Genomic DNA, 15,875 nt, shown 5'->3' with positions numbered 1-15,875 from the left:
GGTGCAAGTGAGAGTGATATCATTGAACATTTCATGATCCATGTTTAACTTGAAGATAATATTTTATTTTTGATCTCAATAAAATATTATGCATGTGCATGGATATGACAATATTTGCCCACTTTCCAATCAGTGTGTACGTTTCAAAAGGTTTTCAGTAAGTTCTACTAAAGCATCTCTTTCTGGAGTTTGTCGAAGTTTTGTGAGTGTCCGTATCGCTTCCCGACTGTGCTGTCTTGCTAAACACATTGTTCTTTCTATACCAGTGCTCTGAATGAAATTACAAATTATTAGCTCAATTCATGATAGAACCGCCAAGTGGATTGCTGGATATAGTTGTTTAAATCCGTCTCATTCAGGTTTTTGTATTTGAAACAATCCTCAAATAACTACATGATTGGTGTATGGTGCACTGTAAGCATGTGTGTTCAATAATAGCGTCGCATGATGTTCCGATTCGAGTGAAAATAAAGCTAAAAATACTTTAACTTAACTTTTAGATCTGGTACATGAAAAACCTTTGCCGTCTAAAGCGGGTTGACTTTCCAAGTTATGAACACCGGGGTTTTTTTCAGTGTGAATTAAAAAATAACGTTTGATTACCTGTCTTACTAATTCATATGTTTCTTCCACATCATGTTCTCCTTTAAATCTTCGCATTATGAATGCAGTTATCTCTGGGAACTGTTGTAAATGAAGATACACGATTGTATTAAAAATATCGGGTTGCTGTTTGAAAATTCCCGCCTTAACAGGTGAAGAATTAACTCACTTGTGTGAAACGTACTAAATATAGTAAGATTCATGTCACCTTTTTTGAATTTAAGAACCATTTAAGGTGTTGTTTATGCTGTTTATCTTGTACACGAAGTTATTATTAATTATTGTACCTCTTCGCTAGCAAATAAAACTGGTCCAGTTGCAAGACCCAAACGTAGATCTGCAGCTGCTGGCTTTCCTAGAATCTCCTGAGTAGAATTAAAATCTAAGACGTCGTCGACCAACTAGAAATAACGGGAAAAGATTGTTGAATCTGGAATCCTGAGAACTGAGAGGAGACAACTTTTGTCTTTTGAAATTAGAAGCAATGGCGGGTTACCAGTTATGCATGCACGCTGGTTACAGCGTGTTTGTCACCTCGAGCAGCAATTTAAGTATAACCTTGGGGTGATCCGCGACTTCATTTAACGAGAAGGGGTGGTGAACACCATCCCAGTTCGCATCAGTAGGTAGAGTATATGTGAAAACTTTTTTTCGTTTTATGTGGAAGCAGAGCGGTTTTAATTTTTTTCGTATATATATAGAGTAATGACCGTCACGGCTAAATGGGAATGGTGACATTTTCCCTGCACAAATAGTAAAACGACAGCAAAACATCAAACATATATTGTACATGTTATATCAAATAAATAAACCTGAAAAGTCATTCCAAGGTTTCTTCCATATTCGAAAGCAAGATCTTGTACTTCTTTAGAACCATTTGCTAGTAGAGCAACCTGGATAAAATCATCAGACAGTCATATAAGTTTATAATAGTGCTAACTCAGCAAGTAAATTACTGTTTGTTTTAGTCAGTTGTTATACCACATGTTTGGGTGTATTTTAGGCAGTTTTTATAAAACATTTAATCAGAAATTATAACTGTATTCATTCACATTCTCTGCATGATGTGTCCAGGGTGGTAAATATACTTTTACTTATAATAACTTGCACAGGAAAAACTCAAAAGTGCCATGTTGCAGATGTTATGGTCAATTTTACAAACAGAACTTACTGATTTACATGTATAGGCCAATAAACTTGCAGTTTTTTTAAAAGTTTTATCTAAATAATGTGTAAATCGTTCATTGGGATCTTCTCGTGATCCCATTTGCATAAATTCACCTGAAATACAAACTCAATATTAGACAATTACAACAGCAGACATCCTGCAAAAAAGTTATTTAAGGCTTTCAAGAAATACTGATAATAATAGAGTATAAGACACCATTGCAAAGCACTCATATTGGGTATGAAAATTTATTCATTTACAGATTTGAAATTAGTGTGCATGTCTCCCCACTATACGTACCTCTTACTAAATCATCCAGAACTTTGGACAACAGTTTAATAACTTCAGTATTTCCAAGTTTAGCTAATGCTATGGTTGCTCTTGACATTATATAGTTTCCTGCTAAAACTGCTTCTTTCTCCCCCCATATATTATGTGTTGAAGGTTTCCCCCTCCTGGATTCAGCTAAATCAATAATATCATCATGAACCAGACTAGCAGTATGGATCATTTCAGCTACTCGAGCTATTGTCTTTTGAGAATTTGATGGCAAACTGTTAAAAAAACCAACAAATAATAGATCATATTTAGGGATTACATAGCCTAATGGTTTATTTATTATCACCGATAACCTGCACAAATTTATTAATTTTGCACACCTGGAAATTCATGGTACAAAAATGAATAAATTGATCATAAATTACCACAAAAGATGTTAAAACTTTACCTTTCTGGGTTTTCATATAAATGTTTGTTGCACACAGTAGCCATAAGTAGAATTACCGCAGGTCTGAACATTTTACCTTTACTGTCGAAATAATAATGTGTAATGGTTTTAAGAGGTTGAAGCGATGTGTTTAACTCCTGTAAAAAAAAAGAGAATTTAGAAGTTGTAGAGAGACATTTTACCAGAATTGAAATTCAAGTGTGAGATCATATTTGTGGATGGCAGATAACAGTTCATTTCAGTTATAACCAGGCTGGGAATTTCAATTCTTATTCATACAATATTACTGTACAATGTCCATTATTTTGACAGTATAAATTTAAGTTATTAAGCAAAGTTATTATAATAATATTATATCCTAGTTGCAAAGCAGACACTTAGCTTGCTCCGATTATAAACACTACTAGTCTACAGCACTACTTACTTTTATTATATCATTATTGACATTTTGTAACTCATTCTTTATGAATTGATGGGGATCAAGTGGTTTTGCATGCTGTTCATAGTTTGTTTGGGAGGAAAATCTGTAAAAAAGCAAGCATGTATTTTTCTACTAGAGCCTACAGCCTACTGAATTAAATATAGGAAAAAAGTTCTTTTAAATAACTTGTAATAAAAATTTTGACTGTTGATTTCTTGAATGTAAATTATGCATAGTACACTACAATATCAAGAAAAAATACATTTATGTTGAAGAAGACTACAGTTCTCCAGGTAGTTTCTTGAACACTTCAAGCTTTGCAGTTGTACAACATCATACACACCTCAGATAATTATGATGAGATATATTTCGCCGGGGAACAGTATTAACACATTGCAAGCAATGCCCTATCCTCTGCATACTTTTACGTCTTCCCCCATATATCTCCAGTAACGTTGCCGATTTCAAAAAGTGTCCGCTAAACATATCGACCACTAAAATATTGTCATTGTTACCACCATAAAACTACCACGCACCACCACAGACCCTATCACAGAAAACTCGTGTTGTTAACTGGTGTTGCACTCTGTAACAGATTACATAACAATTTCTCGTTCGTTGACACTTACATGAAGTTTTTCAGTCACAAATTATTAAATACTTCACTTCACTTTTCGATTATTCAAAAAAAATAAAGAAAATTATTACAGTGACTATGACTGTGACTGGTTAAGGACACTCCGTAAGGCTTTATTGAAAATTATTCATATAGTATTTACAGAAATCAGTTGTAAAAAATTATTAATGAAAACTGCATCACCTGCATGTTCGTTGCGCCGCATCACTTTGTTTGTTGGAATCCCCAGGAAATCGGATTTCCCACAGGGCGAATATGATAAAACACGCCTTCTTGTGTTTTTAAAATACTACTTAATATACTACAATTTTAAAATACTACATTAAAATTAGATAAAAATGCTGTGATTATATGTACAATGTCTGTGAATGTATAAATTATAAAAATGTCATTAATTTCGATACTACTGATACTACTGTCGTCATCTTCCGTTCAGTCCACCAATGGGTCCTAATGGCGGTCGTTGCCTAAATGAAGGACATTTTAACACCACTTAGAACTCAGGAACGATCCATTTCTTAATGTAACTTAACTACATATATATTCTATAATAATGATAACTTACTTAATACTTGGTGAGACATCATAATAACCATTCTCCATCAGCACACTTTCAACGATGGCCTTCAAAATGAAGAATATTTTTTATTGTTTGAACATATACTTGAAGTCATAGTTACATGACAAAGTAAACACAATCATACCTGCATCTTTTCGTACGTTATACCAGAGTCATGGGTATCACCTTCTACCACCTCTGCTTGCATTGAATTTGCTGAAATATGTCATATTTAGAGGATCTCATGTTGGTTTTATACGCTTACAAAGCGTGACAGTGCTATCCTCGAGAAAGAATGGTATTCTTTTGCATCATAATTCTAACTGCTCACCTTGAGATACAACAGAATTTTGAGAGGAAAGATAAGAAGGTTGACCAAAACCAAAACTTAAATCAATTATTTCCTTAGATCCTTCAAGAACCTAAGAAATGATATGATATATGTCCACGTCACCATTGTTTACAACAGAATTTTAGTTAGAAAAAAATCACACTTGACCCTTACTTTCTTTATTTCACTTTTTAAATTAAAACCCGTTTGCTGGGAAAACAACGCTCGTTTAAATTTCTCAACAATCCTTCTATTAGCGTTACTCGTGAATGTCGGAGGAAGCTGGAATAAAACATGAATAAATTTTCATATTAAAATTTTATCTCAAATATTAACGAGAAACCAAGGATAACCCTCATCTGGGGACACCACTTTCTGCATATATTTTCAGTGCATTAATTATGTAACACGGACAAGCATATTAAAACTGACAGAAACATTTCTAGGGCAATCAACCTACCTGGGTAATGAATATAATTTTGTGGAGTTGGTTTAAAATCTGTAAAATTGGATCGTTGATCTGGCGAACTTTCCTTGGAGATATGCTTAAGGTGGCTGCTGCTGATGCTAATAAAAATATATCATCAAAATATAGTTAGGGGCGCGTATTGCCAACATGCATCCAGTTTAACACCGAAGAATGATTTAGGTCAGATGTTCTTGAAAAGGGAAGATAATGTGGAGAGTGACTAGCTAATAGAAATTATACATACGCGGTCTTGGTTTCGGCTGGACACTTGACTGACCACGTCGTATCATCTCCACAGAAGAGCTTTAAGAAAAAAATGATTATTACTTTCCCCAGGTTTACCATTATTTCAATGCCTATAGATATCGATAGAAAACTATACTTTTATCAAAAAGAAAGCATATCCTTAAACGCGGCTGCAGATGTTATTGCATTATTATTATACCTGGATTGCGTTCGTCGTTTTGTTGGATCTGGAGATAACGTTGGTGAGTGTAAACTAGGAACAGCAGATTTCGCCTTATTTTTTGTACTAGGAATTTCCAACTCAAGTTGTCTTCTGGCTGATTTATCTCGTAATTGCCGTGGTGGTGGATTGACGGTGGAAAAACGATCTTCAGTTCTTTTTGGTGAAACATCATTCTTTTTTTCCAACTTTTTAAACAGAAGATCTTCATTAGCATCAATTGGAGGTGTAATCTCTGAGGATGCGGCACATGATAATCCACTGTCCTAAAGAGAAAAGGCAATCGAAATTTATACAAGGAACTTTAGATAACTTAATACAGTCCTATACATCATAATCTTAAGATAGAATATCTTAATCGCAATTCGTATAATTTTCACGTAATTCAACAAATTGCATGCTGTGACTGCAAACGTTAAAACTGTTAACAATATACGTTAATTCAACAAATTTACAGAAGTTATATACAGAATATTATAGTCAACAAACAACACAGCACGTACTTGATCACTTTCTGTCATAGTTCCTGCTTTATATGCTTCCACATCATCAAACAAAATATCACTATCATCACTTCCACCGCCACTTTTCATGCTGTGGTAACCAGCACTGGTATAGACACCACTCATTTTATCTGAACGTTCTTGATTAGCCCAGAATAACCGGTGATAATTCTGCATGTTTCGGTTCGCTTCGTGGTAATGCCTACGAAAATACCAGGGTTATTAAAACGACTCAGGCAAAATGTACGAGTTACTATTGTACAGTACTCGTACAGTTTATCCGTGATCATCAAAAAGTGTGCGAAATATAAAGTATGGTTCCAGCTTTCGAACGGTCTCATGCAATCATCAGGCCACCCACTCAATTTTGTTGTAAAACTAATTGAAGCAAAGCCTAGTTTGATCTCACACGAGATGCTGAGAAAAATCTCGTAAATTATTAACATACTTTTGTGTTCTTTTTCGCTCCCGATCCAGTTTCTTTTGAAGGCCGTGCTCCTTGACGCGTAACTTGTCGGTGTATTGCATCATCACCTCGCTGATAATTGCACCGACCTAAAAATCAAGAGATAAGCACGATAATGAATGAATGAATGCAAATTCATATAAAACAAGATGTTTATAATTGTAAAATCTAATTTATGTGAATGATGGTTTACCTCAACTATATCTGGTCGAGTCTTGGGATCGTTTGTTATGCACCTGAATGTGAATCAAAGTTACAATATTTTTGTTTTTTACACCAATAAACTAAATAACCTCCAGTCCATAAAACTTGAATATTCCGCTGCAAATGTCAACAGCAAATCCTGACAGTTCCAAGCACAACTCCCTCTATTTTTATGCTACGTGATAGAACTGTCATTAATCTTGCATAAAGCAGCCATATGACTAGGCACAACGTAAAGTTTAAAAGACAGTAATTATTCACCAGCAGCAGAACGAAATATACAAATGAATTCTTTAACAAGAAAGATTTTGCGTGCAATACGTTAAACATGCAACAGCTGGTGAGACTATAACCATGCTGAAAAATATTACCTTCTGACAGTTTCAATGAGTTTCTTGGAGTACATCTCATCTGGAATTTCCTCATAGTCAGCATCGACAATCTATGTGCATCGTAATAAACAATAATACAGTATCAGATCCTCTCAGTCCAGCGGCAGAAATCGTCAACAACGGCGTTAATGTATTAACGCCCACTGATCTCATAACAGTGCGGACGCCGGTCGGAAGTAAATGACGATTATCGACATCCAGGTGCACCAACAGCAGTCAGAGTGTTGTTACTTACCTTAGTTGCAAGATGAAGAAGATTTGACGAATAAAAAGGCGGTCGTAATGTTGCCATTTGATAAAGTAAACATCCAGCAGCCCAAACATCAGCTTTTTCACCATACGGCAAGTGCTGCAGAATTTCAGGACTACAAACGAAACCACAGGACGATAAGTAAATGACTCTACAAGAACTCCCAACGTTTGTGTAATAAGAGGACCTTATAGCTTCACTATATCTGCAAACCGTGGCTACACCGCACAAGAAGAGCACACACCGTGTTAGCCCCCCCCCCCCTAGAACAGAACATACACAACAACGCTATCAGTAAATTTACTCACCACCAGTACAACATGGTACCAACAACAGACGTAAGTTCACTTGCCTCAGGGAGCTTCTGTCTCGCTAAGCCCAGGTCGGCTGTAAAGATCGAATATATTGCAAGTTAGTCATGATTATAAGCACGAAGTTTCTCAGTGTTGTAGGAACTTGTCAATAATCGTGTGCGAAGTATTCTACCAAACACATGCTATCACGCCTGTTTTTTGAGAACTTACTATAGTACTTCTCTAGCGAATGAACGCGAATATCATATACATGAGAATGCTCAATCATTGTAAAAATGATAATAGCAAGAGACAACTTACTGATAGTTACTTTATCTTCAGTTCCCAACATGACATTATTTGGTGTTAAATCACGGTGAATAATGTGTTTCTCTTTGTGTAGATATCGTAAGCCAAGCACAATCTAGAAAATCAATATGACGATTAGAACTTTCATCTTGACAGCATACGCGGTACCAGTGTACGAGGTACGCACTTCAATATACGATTTTTGGGACCTTCGGTCTTACCTGAATAAATATGTTCCAAATCCTTTCTTCTGAAAACAGGTCTTTCTTTTCTTTCAGAGAATTGAAATGTTCGGTAAGCGGAGCACCTTCGATATACTCCATTATCACATACAACGTATTCGCTAAAAACCAAACACACATTTTTGGATATGTTCATTCAGTAGGTTTAATACCATATTCATAAATATAGCAGACGTTTTGAAATAGATGGCTCACTTTGTTGAAATGCTTTGATGTATTTAACCACATTCGGATGGTTCAACTAGATGGTTCAACACATAAAAAGATCGAGTTCATTTCAAGTACGGCTTGCATTCATGAATACATTTATAAACCAATCGATATACATACAATGTCAATCTACAGTATGCATAGGTACTTAATGTCAATTTTATCACAGTATACTCTGAGTAAAGCTGCATATACTAAAAAAATCGTAATAATATATAATATATAGTACATGTACCTGTTCTTTTAAAAATTTAGTTTCTTGAATGATATTTCCACTACTTTTGTTTCTTTCTGAAGTTGTTTTTCCAAGGTTTGGATTCGTAAGTGAAATTTCTTTCATGGCAAAACATGTTCCATCTCCGTTCTTTTTACAAACCTGCAAAACATGCACGTGTTTTACACATAGTTACGTACACTTTACACACACTTTATCTCATACCTTAAAAACACTGCCAAACGCGCCAGAACCAAGCAGTTCCAAAATGGCGTAGGAACCCACTGTACGTGATGGAGCTTTACGCCTGTTTGTTGCTTCAATATTTGAACTAATCAGGGTTACTTGCTCTTCCTAGATACAAAGAAAATGGTTCAATCTGATAAAAATTTCATAAAAACGTTCTAAAAGTGAAAACACATGCAGTGTATATACGAACCGAAAGATTGTTAATCTTTTCAGCTAAGAGTTTGTAAGCGTTAAGATCATGAACGTAGTGGCCAACATCAATAAACATCTCGAAAACGTCAGGAGGAAAAAGTCTACATGAAAACAATTTTAAAACTTGCATGATTGTAAACTTTCAAGTTTTTCATAGAGCGGGTTTTATAGAAAGTGCATCCAAAGGATACATTGTTTGATCTCGGAAAACAAACTTTTCACAAGTGTTGCCTCATGCAAGTGAAGGGTCTTGATTGGTTACCACCATCCATATAATATTAGTAGCCTGCATGAAGGAGAATGACCATGGATAATATGAAACTTTAAACTAATCTAAGTTTTACGTACATTTTAAAAAGTTGTCGGTTTCTTTCCATGCTGAATAAATATCGTAGCGCTCTCAACGCACTTTTCTATAAAGACAGAAACAGAACTTTAAACTATACAGTATACAGCAGCTATCATGTCATCTCTCATGACATGAATTTGTGTTTATTCTTGTATATTCAAACTACACCAATAATATACATATATATGGTATACCTCATTGGGTCTAGTTAAACCACGTCGCCACAAATAAAATGCACGCCGCACAGTATAGCTACCTGAAGATTCTCAATTGCATTTCCTTCGTCTGAAGAAACTGTTTGACTCGTCTTTTTTTGGAGAATTAACGAACTCAATAAATAGATACCATTAGCCTAAAGACAGAACAATGTGTAAAAAAAACATGATTATCTATAATTGGTCAGAGCCAAACACTATTCACTCGCCGCAATACAGTTCACTGCAATACTATTTAACAATAAAGCTCGTCTATACTATAGTCAAAACACACGCACGTCTACGATAGGCATGCAGGCATATTACTGCACATTGGATTGCAAGCATTTTTCGCACCTGAACGATTTGCTGAGCATTCGTATCATTGAGAACTAATTCAGTCAGGGCAGTACAGGCAGCTAAATGACAATAATGAATATCAGTTTTTATGCTAAAAGGAACATAATATGGTGGATTTGCAATTACGTTTGCTAAAGTCTAATTGCAAAACAAGTGTGAAAATTATAAGACGATTTTGTCGCTCGATTCCTATTGACATTTATACGCAAGTGTACACTCACCAGATTTAAGCGAAAGCAATTCCATTTTGTTGTCAATTTCAACCTAGATATTCCAGATCATAAAACAGTATAAAAATCTGATTATCTTTCATTAAAACAGAAGCATAAAAGATAACATAAAAACGCCAATAGTCTTACGTCTGTTGCAGCTTTTGTAGCGCAGTCACTAGACATCACCAGGATGTTTTGATCAGCATGAAAAACTCGATCTTTGCTAAACACACGCAAGAAACATTCTTTATTACACAATTACTTACGAGAAGCAACACCTGGACAATAGATATAAATATAGTACTTACTGTATTAGAGACAATATGAGAGGAATACCACCAAGTAATCGAACTTCTTCGCTGGAATCCTTATCTTCTGATAACTGAACGATAACCCAAACCTGAACAGAATTGGAACACAAAAAATCAAACAATACTGAAAACGATGAAAAATTTGATGCCTTTTATCCGTGAAACGGCTGGGAGGGATGTAATTCAGGAAATGACGTAAGAGATATATAAAGGCGTCATACACACGCAGCCTTGGAGTATAACACAGAAGAAAGAGGGCAAAAAAGGTTAAAAATTATAAATAGTTTGTGATCTGTTAGCTCCCCCATAGGATCTATACGTACATCATAACTGACTTACCAAATGCCATAAAAATTTGATATTGTCAGAATCAAGCAGACTACAATAAAAGGATACAATTATTAACAATATCTAACTGCAGCTATATCATGAAGATGCCATGCACGGCACTACGAGTGCTGACTATATTTCTTCAATAAATACATTTCTACAATTGACCTTGCATGTATGTATCATCTGCGAGATGAAAGTTAGCTACCTTAAACATATTCGGATGCCTTCGTATACTTTTATTTGTTCTCTGATGTTAATATCAGAACAAAGGTTCTTCAATAAATTTGCAGCAGGTCTACAGATGAAAAAAAATCAGTTTGAAAGTCAACAACCACAGTCAGGTTATTGTTTTGCAAATATAGCTTCAGCAAACTTTTAGAAATGTTCATGAGCCATAGAGTATATTTACCAAAAACGACCCCACTTAGATTTCGTACTTACTTCTTTGAAGGTATATCATAGTGTTCTATAATATGGAGAAGTACTTCGGTACAGTTTAACTCTCCGATGGCGATTTTCGCTTTCTCGCTGCAATATGAAGACATTTTGACGTTTACTCGATCGTTAACATGTAAATGCAGATAGTAAAAACATGAGCAACGATACATAATAATAATGCAGATAATAATGCGTGAATGCAGATAATGAAAACATGAGCGACGAGCGTGAAGTACAGCATATCAACCTGGCAAACATTGCTTACCTTTGAGATAAACCAATCAGGGCGTAAAGAGAACAATGCAGTACAACAATATCCGTTGTATGAAGTAACATCACCAAGGGCTATATTATATTCCATAGATAAAGTATTCATACGACAAATAATAAACTTGAAATGTGCCGTAATAATGGAGTCAACTATAAGTCTAAATTAGGCAACAGTCTACACGCCTGTCGATTGACAGTTATAAAAGACACTGCAATCATCTTCCTTATTTCTCTATACGCTTTATGGCGTATCGCTTCACGGAGAGAACATTCATTCATTTCTCGCTTTCTGCCATTTTGGTCCGAAAAGGATAGAGCAAAAGAAAGAACTCCATGACACTGATGATTGTTACAAACATTTTTTACAAAAACTGACAAACCTTGTGGATACCACATGCGACAAGCCATTCGCGCTTTTCTTCATCAGTTGGTAACTTTTGGCAAATATCTAGCACATGAAATACAAAAGTGGATATATAAATAATAAGTAACTTTAATTTAATTAATTTAATTTAATTTAAAAAATTTCTATTGCGCGTGTTACATAGATAGATGCTCACTCGCGCATGTAATGCAGTCTTATGGTAGCTATATCTATGCATATGCAATTACTTGTCATCTCCTTCAAAATTTCCAGTGTATATTGGCCTTCTGGATCTTCCTCCGTGAAAAATTGCAAACGCTTGAAAGTAGATTGGAATGTAGATTAGTTATAATTCGTAGTTTGTAATACATAGTTTAAAAGGAGACAACAGAGATAACAACCCAATTACCCAATTGTGGCTAATGCCATGGGCTGAATTACTGTTTGTGGTGTTGTGAGTGATTTGTAATGAAATAAACTAGAAAGCTTTAAGCCTGCCACGCCCGATGACTCTACACCGAGCTGACCTATTAAATCTGGAGACAAGAGGAACTTCATGGGGTTGTTAATGTAGAAAATTGCATCTCACTTGCAATATAACTTTGTTAGAAAAGCTACATATGTTACCTGTACTAGTACCCTCACACCACCAAGTTTGAAAAATTCTTGCTGAAGAATGAAGAAGAAGTCAACTGATGAAGTAATATTTTATATATACAGTGTAATAAATAGTTCATGTTAATATCTGTTAACATGCATGGTATGGACTAGAGGGTTCTAAAAGCATATATTTCTTTACTTGATAACTTGGGTCTCTCATCAGAATACGAAGACATATAAATGCTCCCAAGACATCTTCTCTTGCAGCAATAGACACCCATTCTCTGTAAGCAAAATAAAATAAAAATCAAAAATGTTATTTGACTGTTGTTAATATACTGAATAACTATACATACTGGACAGGTTTTGTTAAGAATTTTTTGGCATGTTCTATTGAGAATTTTCCTATTGTTTTGTGTGAGAGTCAATCCTTGTAACACACTGGAGTACTGGTACTGGAGTATTTGAGGGCTTAATTTACAAAAATTTAGCTCAAATACAAAGCTTTGCCTTAAGCTCGTTCTAGTCTGGGCTCATAGACATCTAGATGTATTAGACGATTGTAGACACTACTTTATAAGCCAGTTTTAGATTATACTTACGTGCAAGCCAGTCGTTGCTTCAATAATGTTTCAAAAATCTGTGAAAGATAGATATTATTATTATCACAACATTATGTACTTTGGATACTTTCAATAATATGATTTTAATTCATTATAGATCACATCATAAAACAACACATTACCTGGCCAAAGTAATTGCCATATAAATGGGTTGAAAATATCCTCACATTGTGAAACAGAGTGCTAATGAAATGATAAAAAGGCAATATTTACTTTTCTCCACTAACGAAGCACTTTGTGTTTTGATATACATTTAAATGTCTTAACCTGTTCAGTCACAGACTTTCCACATTGACAAATAAAATGGTAAGTTTCCTATCTGCTAAAATATACAATTTAATAAAAATTATAAGTTGTACCTGAACTGCTCCAAACATTTTCTTTCAGGAGGTTGTTTAACAACTGCTGCTGCAGTTATTGGTTTAGCTTTTGTATCTGACAAGCCTGGCAGCTAAAAGAATGGCATATATTATGTACTTAAAGAACAGGGCACTCAATTTTTGAAAATTTATATTGAAGCACAGAATTTAAAGACAATGTGAAATTAAATCCATAATCCAGAATTTAATCTGGGTTATGATCATTGAACTGTAGATAAACTAAACCACTAATTGTCTGTACCAGGTTTGTTGTTCAATAAGTTTTCCTAAATAATTACTAGCTCATCATCATTGAACTGCATAGTAACTAATTTTGGGTAAAATCTATCGTAGACTTGATTGTTATGTCTTAAAAAAGATCGACCTCTACCTGTGGTTTCTTGGCAGGATGATTAAGTATGCCTAGCAACTTCCTTAATAGTTTTTCTTCGCTGCAAAAGTAAATTATTTCAATTTTAGTCTTGTCAAATATTTGCTATTTTGTCAAAAAAAAGACTATATTTATATTTTGTAAGAATAATCTAATACATGGACATTTAAGACTGCTTCAAGAAAAATTTCAGGAGAAAAGCACTGACAATAATTTTTGAATTGGTTTTAAAATCACACATAGGAATTCTCATGTACTATCATAAGCTGCATCAGAACTCTTTATGGCTGGGGATCAACTTCCACTGAAGGACCCAAGGCTTGATTACAATCCATATGTGTTTTCACGCAGAAAACAAATGCAAACACTATGAACTGATGTATCATTTAAAATTACTCTCATTCACCTGCTTGTAACTTTTGTAGGCTTTCCTGGCATCTTGCCAATGACATTGTTACTTCTGCATTGTTGCTTCTACATGAGACCTACAGCTAGTAGAAAGAAGTCTAGGTAATATTGGTATTTAGTGAACAAGCAGTTAATGATCATGAATGCAGAAAAATGATAATAACCAACAATATACAATAACTTCACAGTTCACATCCTATCATCATGATAAATGCTTTAGTTAACCAATTGGTGAATATTGTGCTAGATTAGAACCACTGGCATTCTCACCTAATTTAGCCACCCCTGGAGGCACAGGATGCTCCATTTTCTGTTCTAAAAAAATTAAAACATAGTGCTGATGATTCTATGCCAGGTACCCATGTAGTTTTAAAATTAGCATTGTTAAGCAATATCAACCATGAATCCAAATCACAATTGACACAAATAGAATTCAATAAATCCATATTATTCTGTTTTTGAACTTTGAAGCCCATTGCCCAACAAACATGTAGAAATTAGCTGAGGTGTCCCATTCGGTATGTGGTAGCAATTTAGGCATGTTAGCCCCAGTATATGCCATTGCTTACATAATAACGAGGACAATTTTAATTTAAATTAGTGTAATATTACTTGCGATCAAAAATAGAGTTCTAAAGTAACGGGCAGTGCTTTACACTATAATTCAAAAAGTGCAGGTTTAAACGCATTCATGACTAGTCTGTCACGGTTTAGGACACCGCATATTACAAAATATTTCTTTTAATCACTTATGAATACAGTTGACGACTTACCAGAGTAAAGGGACAAATTCAAGGATCTCTACCACGCAATATATGTTTGTTTAAAAACAATTTTCTCCTGAAAATCCATTTTACAACGCAGGAAAATTGTAAACAAAACGAGATGACTTCGGTCGCTGTTGACAATAAATCGCTAGTTGTCTTGAAATGGATCACCCATATTAGCCAATCAGATCGAAGAGAAGCGAAAAACTGGATGATAGCGTACGAGGCGCAAATCCTGGGAGAGACGACCTTCAAGTATTGAGGGGTTAATTTATTCGGGGGGTCGTTGTTAATAGTCGATATAAATTTTTTCGCACCAAATATATGTTTAATAACCGTGTTTTCTGTATGAAAAAATGATGTATAAGAAACAATATCTGGGAAAAACCCAAAAAAGATCATCGAGCTCTATGCCGTCGTCTCCATCCGTGAAATTCAAAATATAGCAGACCTGCAAATTCGAGATAATATACGACAGATGAAAAACATGAAATAGTCTCGCAGTAGCTGCAATGTTTCATTGGACGATGTAAAAGCCTGGAAATAGAGATTATAACATTGAACTTGATAAAAACGATTCAAAGCATGGCAGCAAAACTATCAGGGTTTGCTGATACAACGAAATTGAAAAGAGATACCGTGGAGCTACCCTTCCAATTATTCCTAATTCGGTTCTTCAATCCAGGCGTTTAAAAGATTATTATTCCTCGTTTCCTTTGAATGACTAATGTTTCAAAATAATTATTAAAAATCATGCTGTTTGTTTGCTGTTCGATACATTTTCTTACTAACATACAGTTCTGTCTTTGGATGACTTCATGGATATCCGCAAGTGCATCATTTCCTGTTATGATTTTGGCTCTATTTAGCAAAGATTTTAAACGCTCTTTTTGAGTTCGAGTATACGTCAGCTTAACTGGACCAGCATAGGTCAGAATTGGAGGATACCTCTTTGAAGCTGGTGTTACGGTTTTTGTAATGCGATTATTGC

General features: G+C 34.9%; 2 protein-coding genes across 2 annotated transcripts; both read right to left on the bottom strand.

Annotated features, from left to right (window-relative positions):
* Nucleotides 1–108: 108 nt before the first annotated feature.
* Nucleotides 109–3,510, bottom strand: LOC114517003 (decaprenyl-diphosphate synthase subunit 1-like). Its single transcript, XM_028536645.1, has 9 exons — nt 3,263–3,510; nt 2,923–3,022; nt 2,499–2,635; nt 2,072–2,325; nt 1,775–1,884; nt 1,416–1,496; nt 891–1,004; nt 604–684; nt 109–270 (listed from the first exon to the last, which is right to left on the bottom strand). Exons 1-9 carry the CDS (start codon nt 3,403–3,405, stop codon nt 130–132), a joined length of 1,161 nt encoding a protein of 386 aa, XP_028392446.1. The 5' UTR covers nt 3,406–3,510; the 3' UTR covers nt 109–129.
* Nucleotides 3,511–3,646: 136 nt separating this feature from the next.
* On the bottom strand, nt 3,647–15,528 carry LOC114517581 (serine/threonine-protein kinase Nek10-like). The gene is made up of 41 exons (XM_028537370.1): nt 14,891–15,528; nt 14,388–14,432; nt 14,116–14,200; nt 13,710–13,770; nt 13,319–13,410; nt 13,082–13,142; nt 12,939–12,976; nt 12,536–12,620; nt 12,364–12,405; nt 11,985–12,054; nt 11,753–11,820; nt 11,368–11,447; nt 11,106–11,192; nt 10,870–10,959; nt 10,671–10,710; nt 10,329–10,420; nt 10,168–10,243; nt 10,030–10,072; nt 9,806–9,867; nt 9,511–9,606; nt 9,254–9,318; nt 8,904–9,006; nt 8,690–8,818; nt 8,486–8,626; nt 8,236–8,281; nt 8,020–8,141; nt 7,811–7,913; nt 7,505–7,583; nt 7,182–7,311; nt 6,926–6,996; nt 6,544–6,586; nt 6,333–6,439; nt 5,885–6,086; nt 5,361–5,647; nt 5,160–5,218; nt 4,907–5,013; nt 4,621–4,728; nt 4,447–4,537; nt 4,261–4,331; nt 4,122–4,180; nt 3,647–4,023 (listed from the first exon to the last, which is right to left on the bottom strand). Exons 3-41 carry the CDS (start codon nt 14,145–14,147, stop codon nt 3,978–3,980), a joined length of 3,384 nt encoding a protein of 1,127 aa, XP_028393171.1. The 5' UTR covers nt 14,148–14,200; nt 14,388–14,432; nt 14,891–15,528; the 3' UTR covers nt 3,647–3,977.
* Between the last annotated feature and the right edge of the window lie 347 nt (nt 15,529–15,875).

This window comes from Dendronephthya gigantea, unplaced genomic scaffold (genome assembly GCF_004324835.1).
Source record: "Dendronephthya gigantea isolate DGI-Jeju-01 unplaced genomic scaffold, DenGig_1.0 000000F, whole genome shotgun sequence".
Classification (NCBI taxonomy): domain Eukaryota; kingdom Metazoa; phylum Cnidaria; class Anthozoa; order Malacalcyonacea; family Nephtheidae; genus Dendronephthya; species Dendronephthya gigantea.
This window is presented reverse-complemented; position numbering and strand designations above follow the sequence as displayed.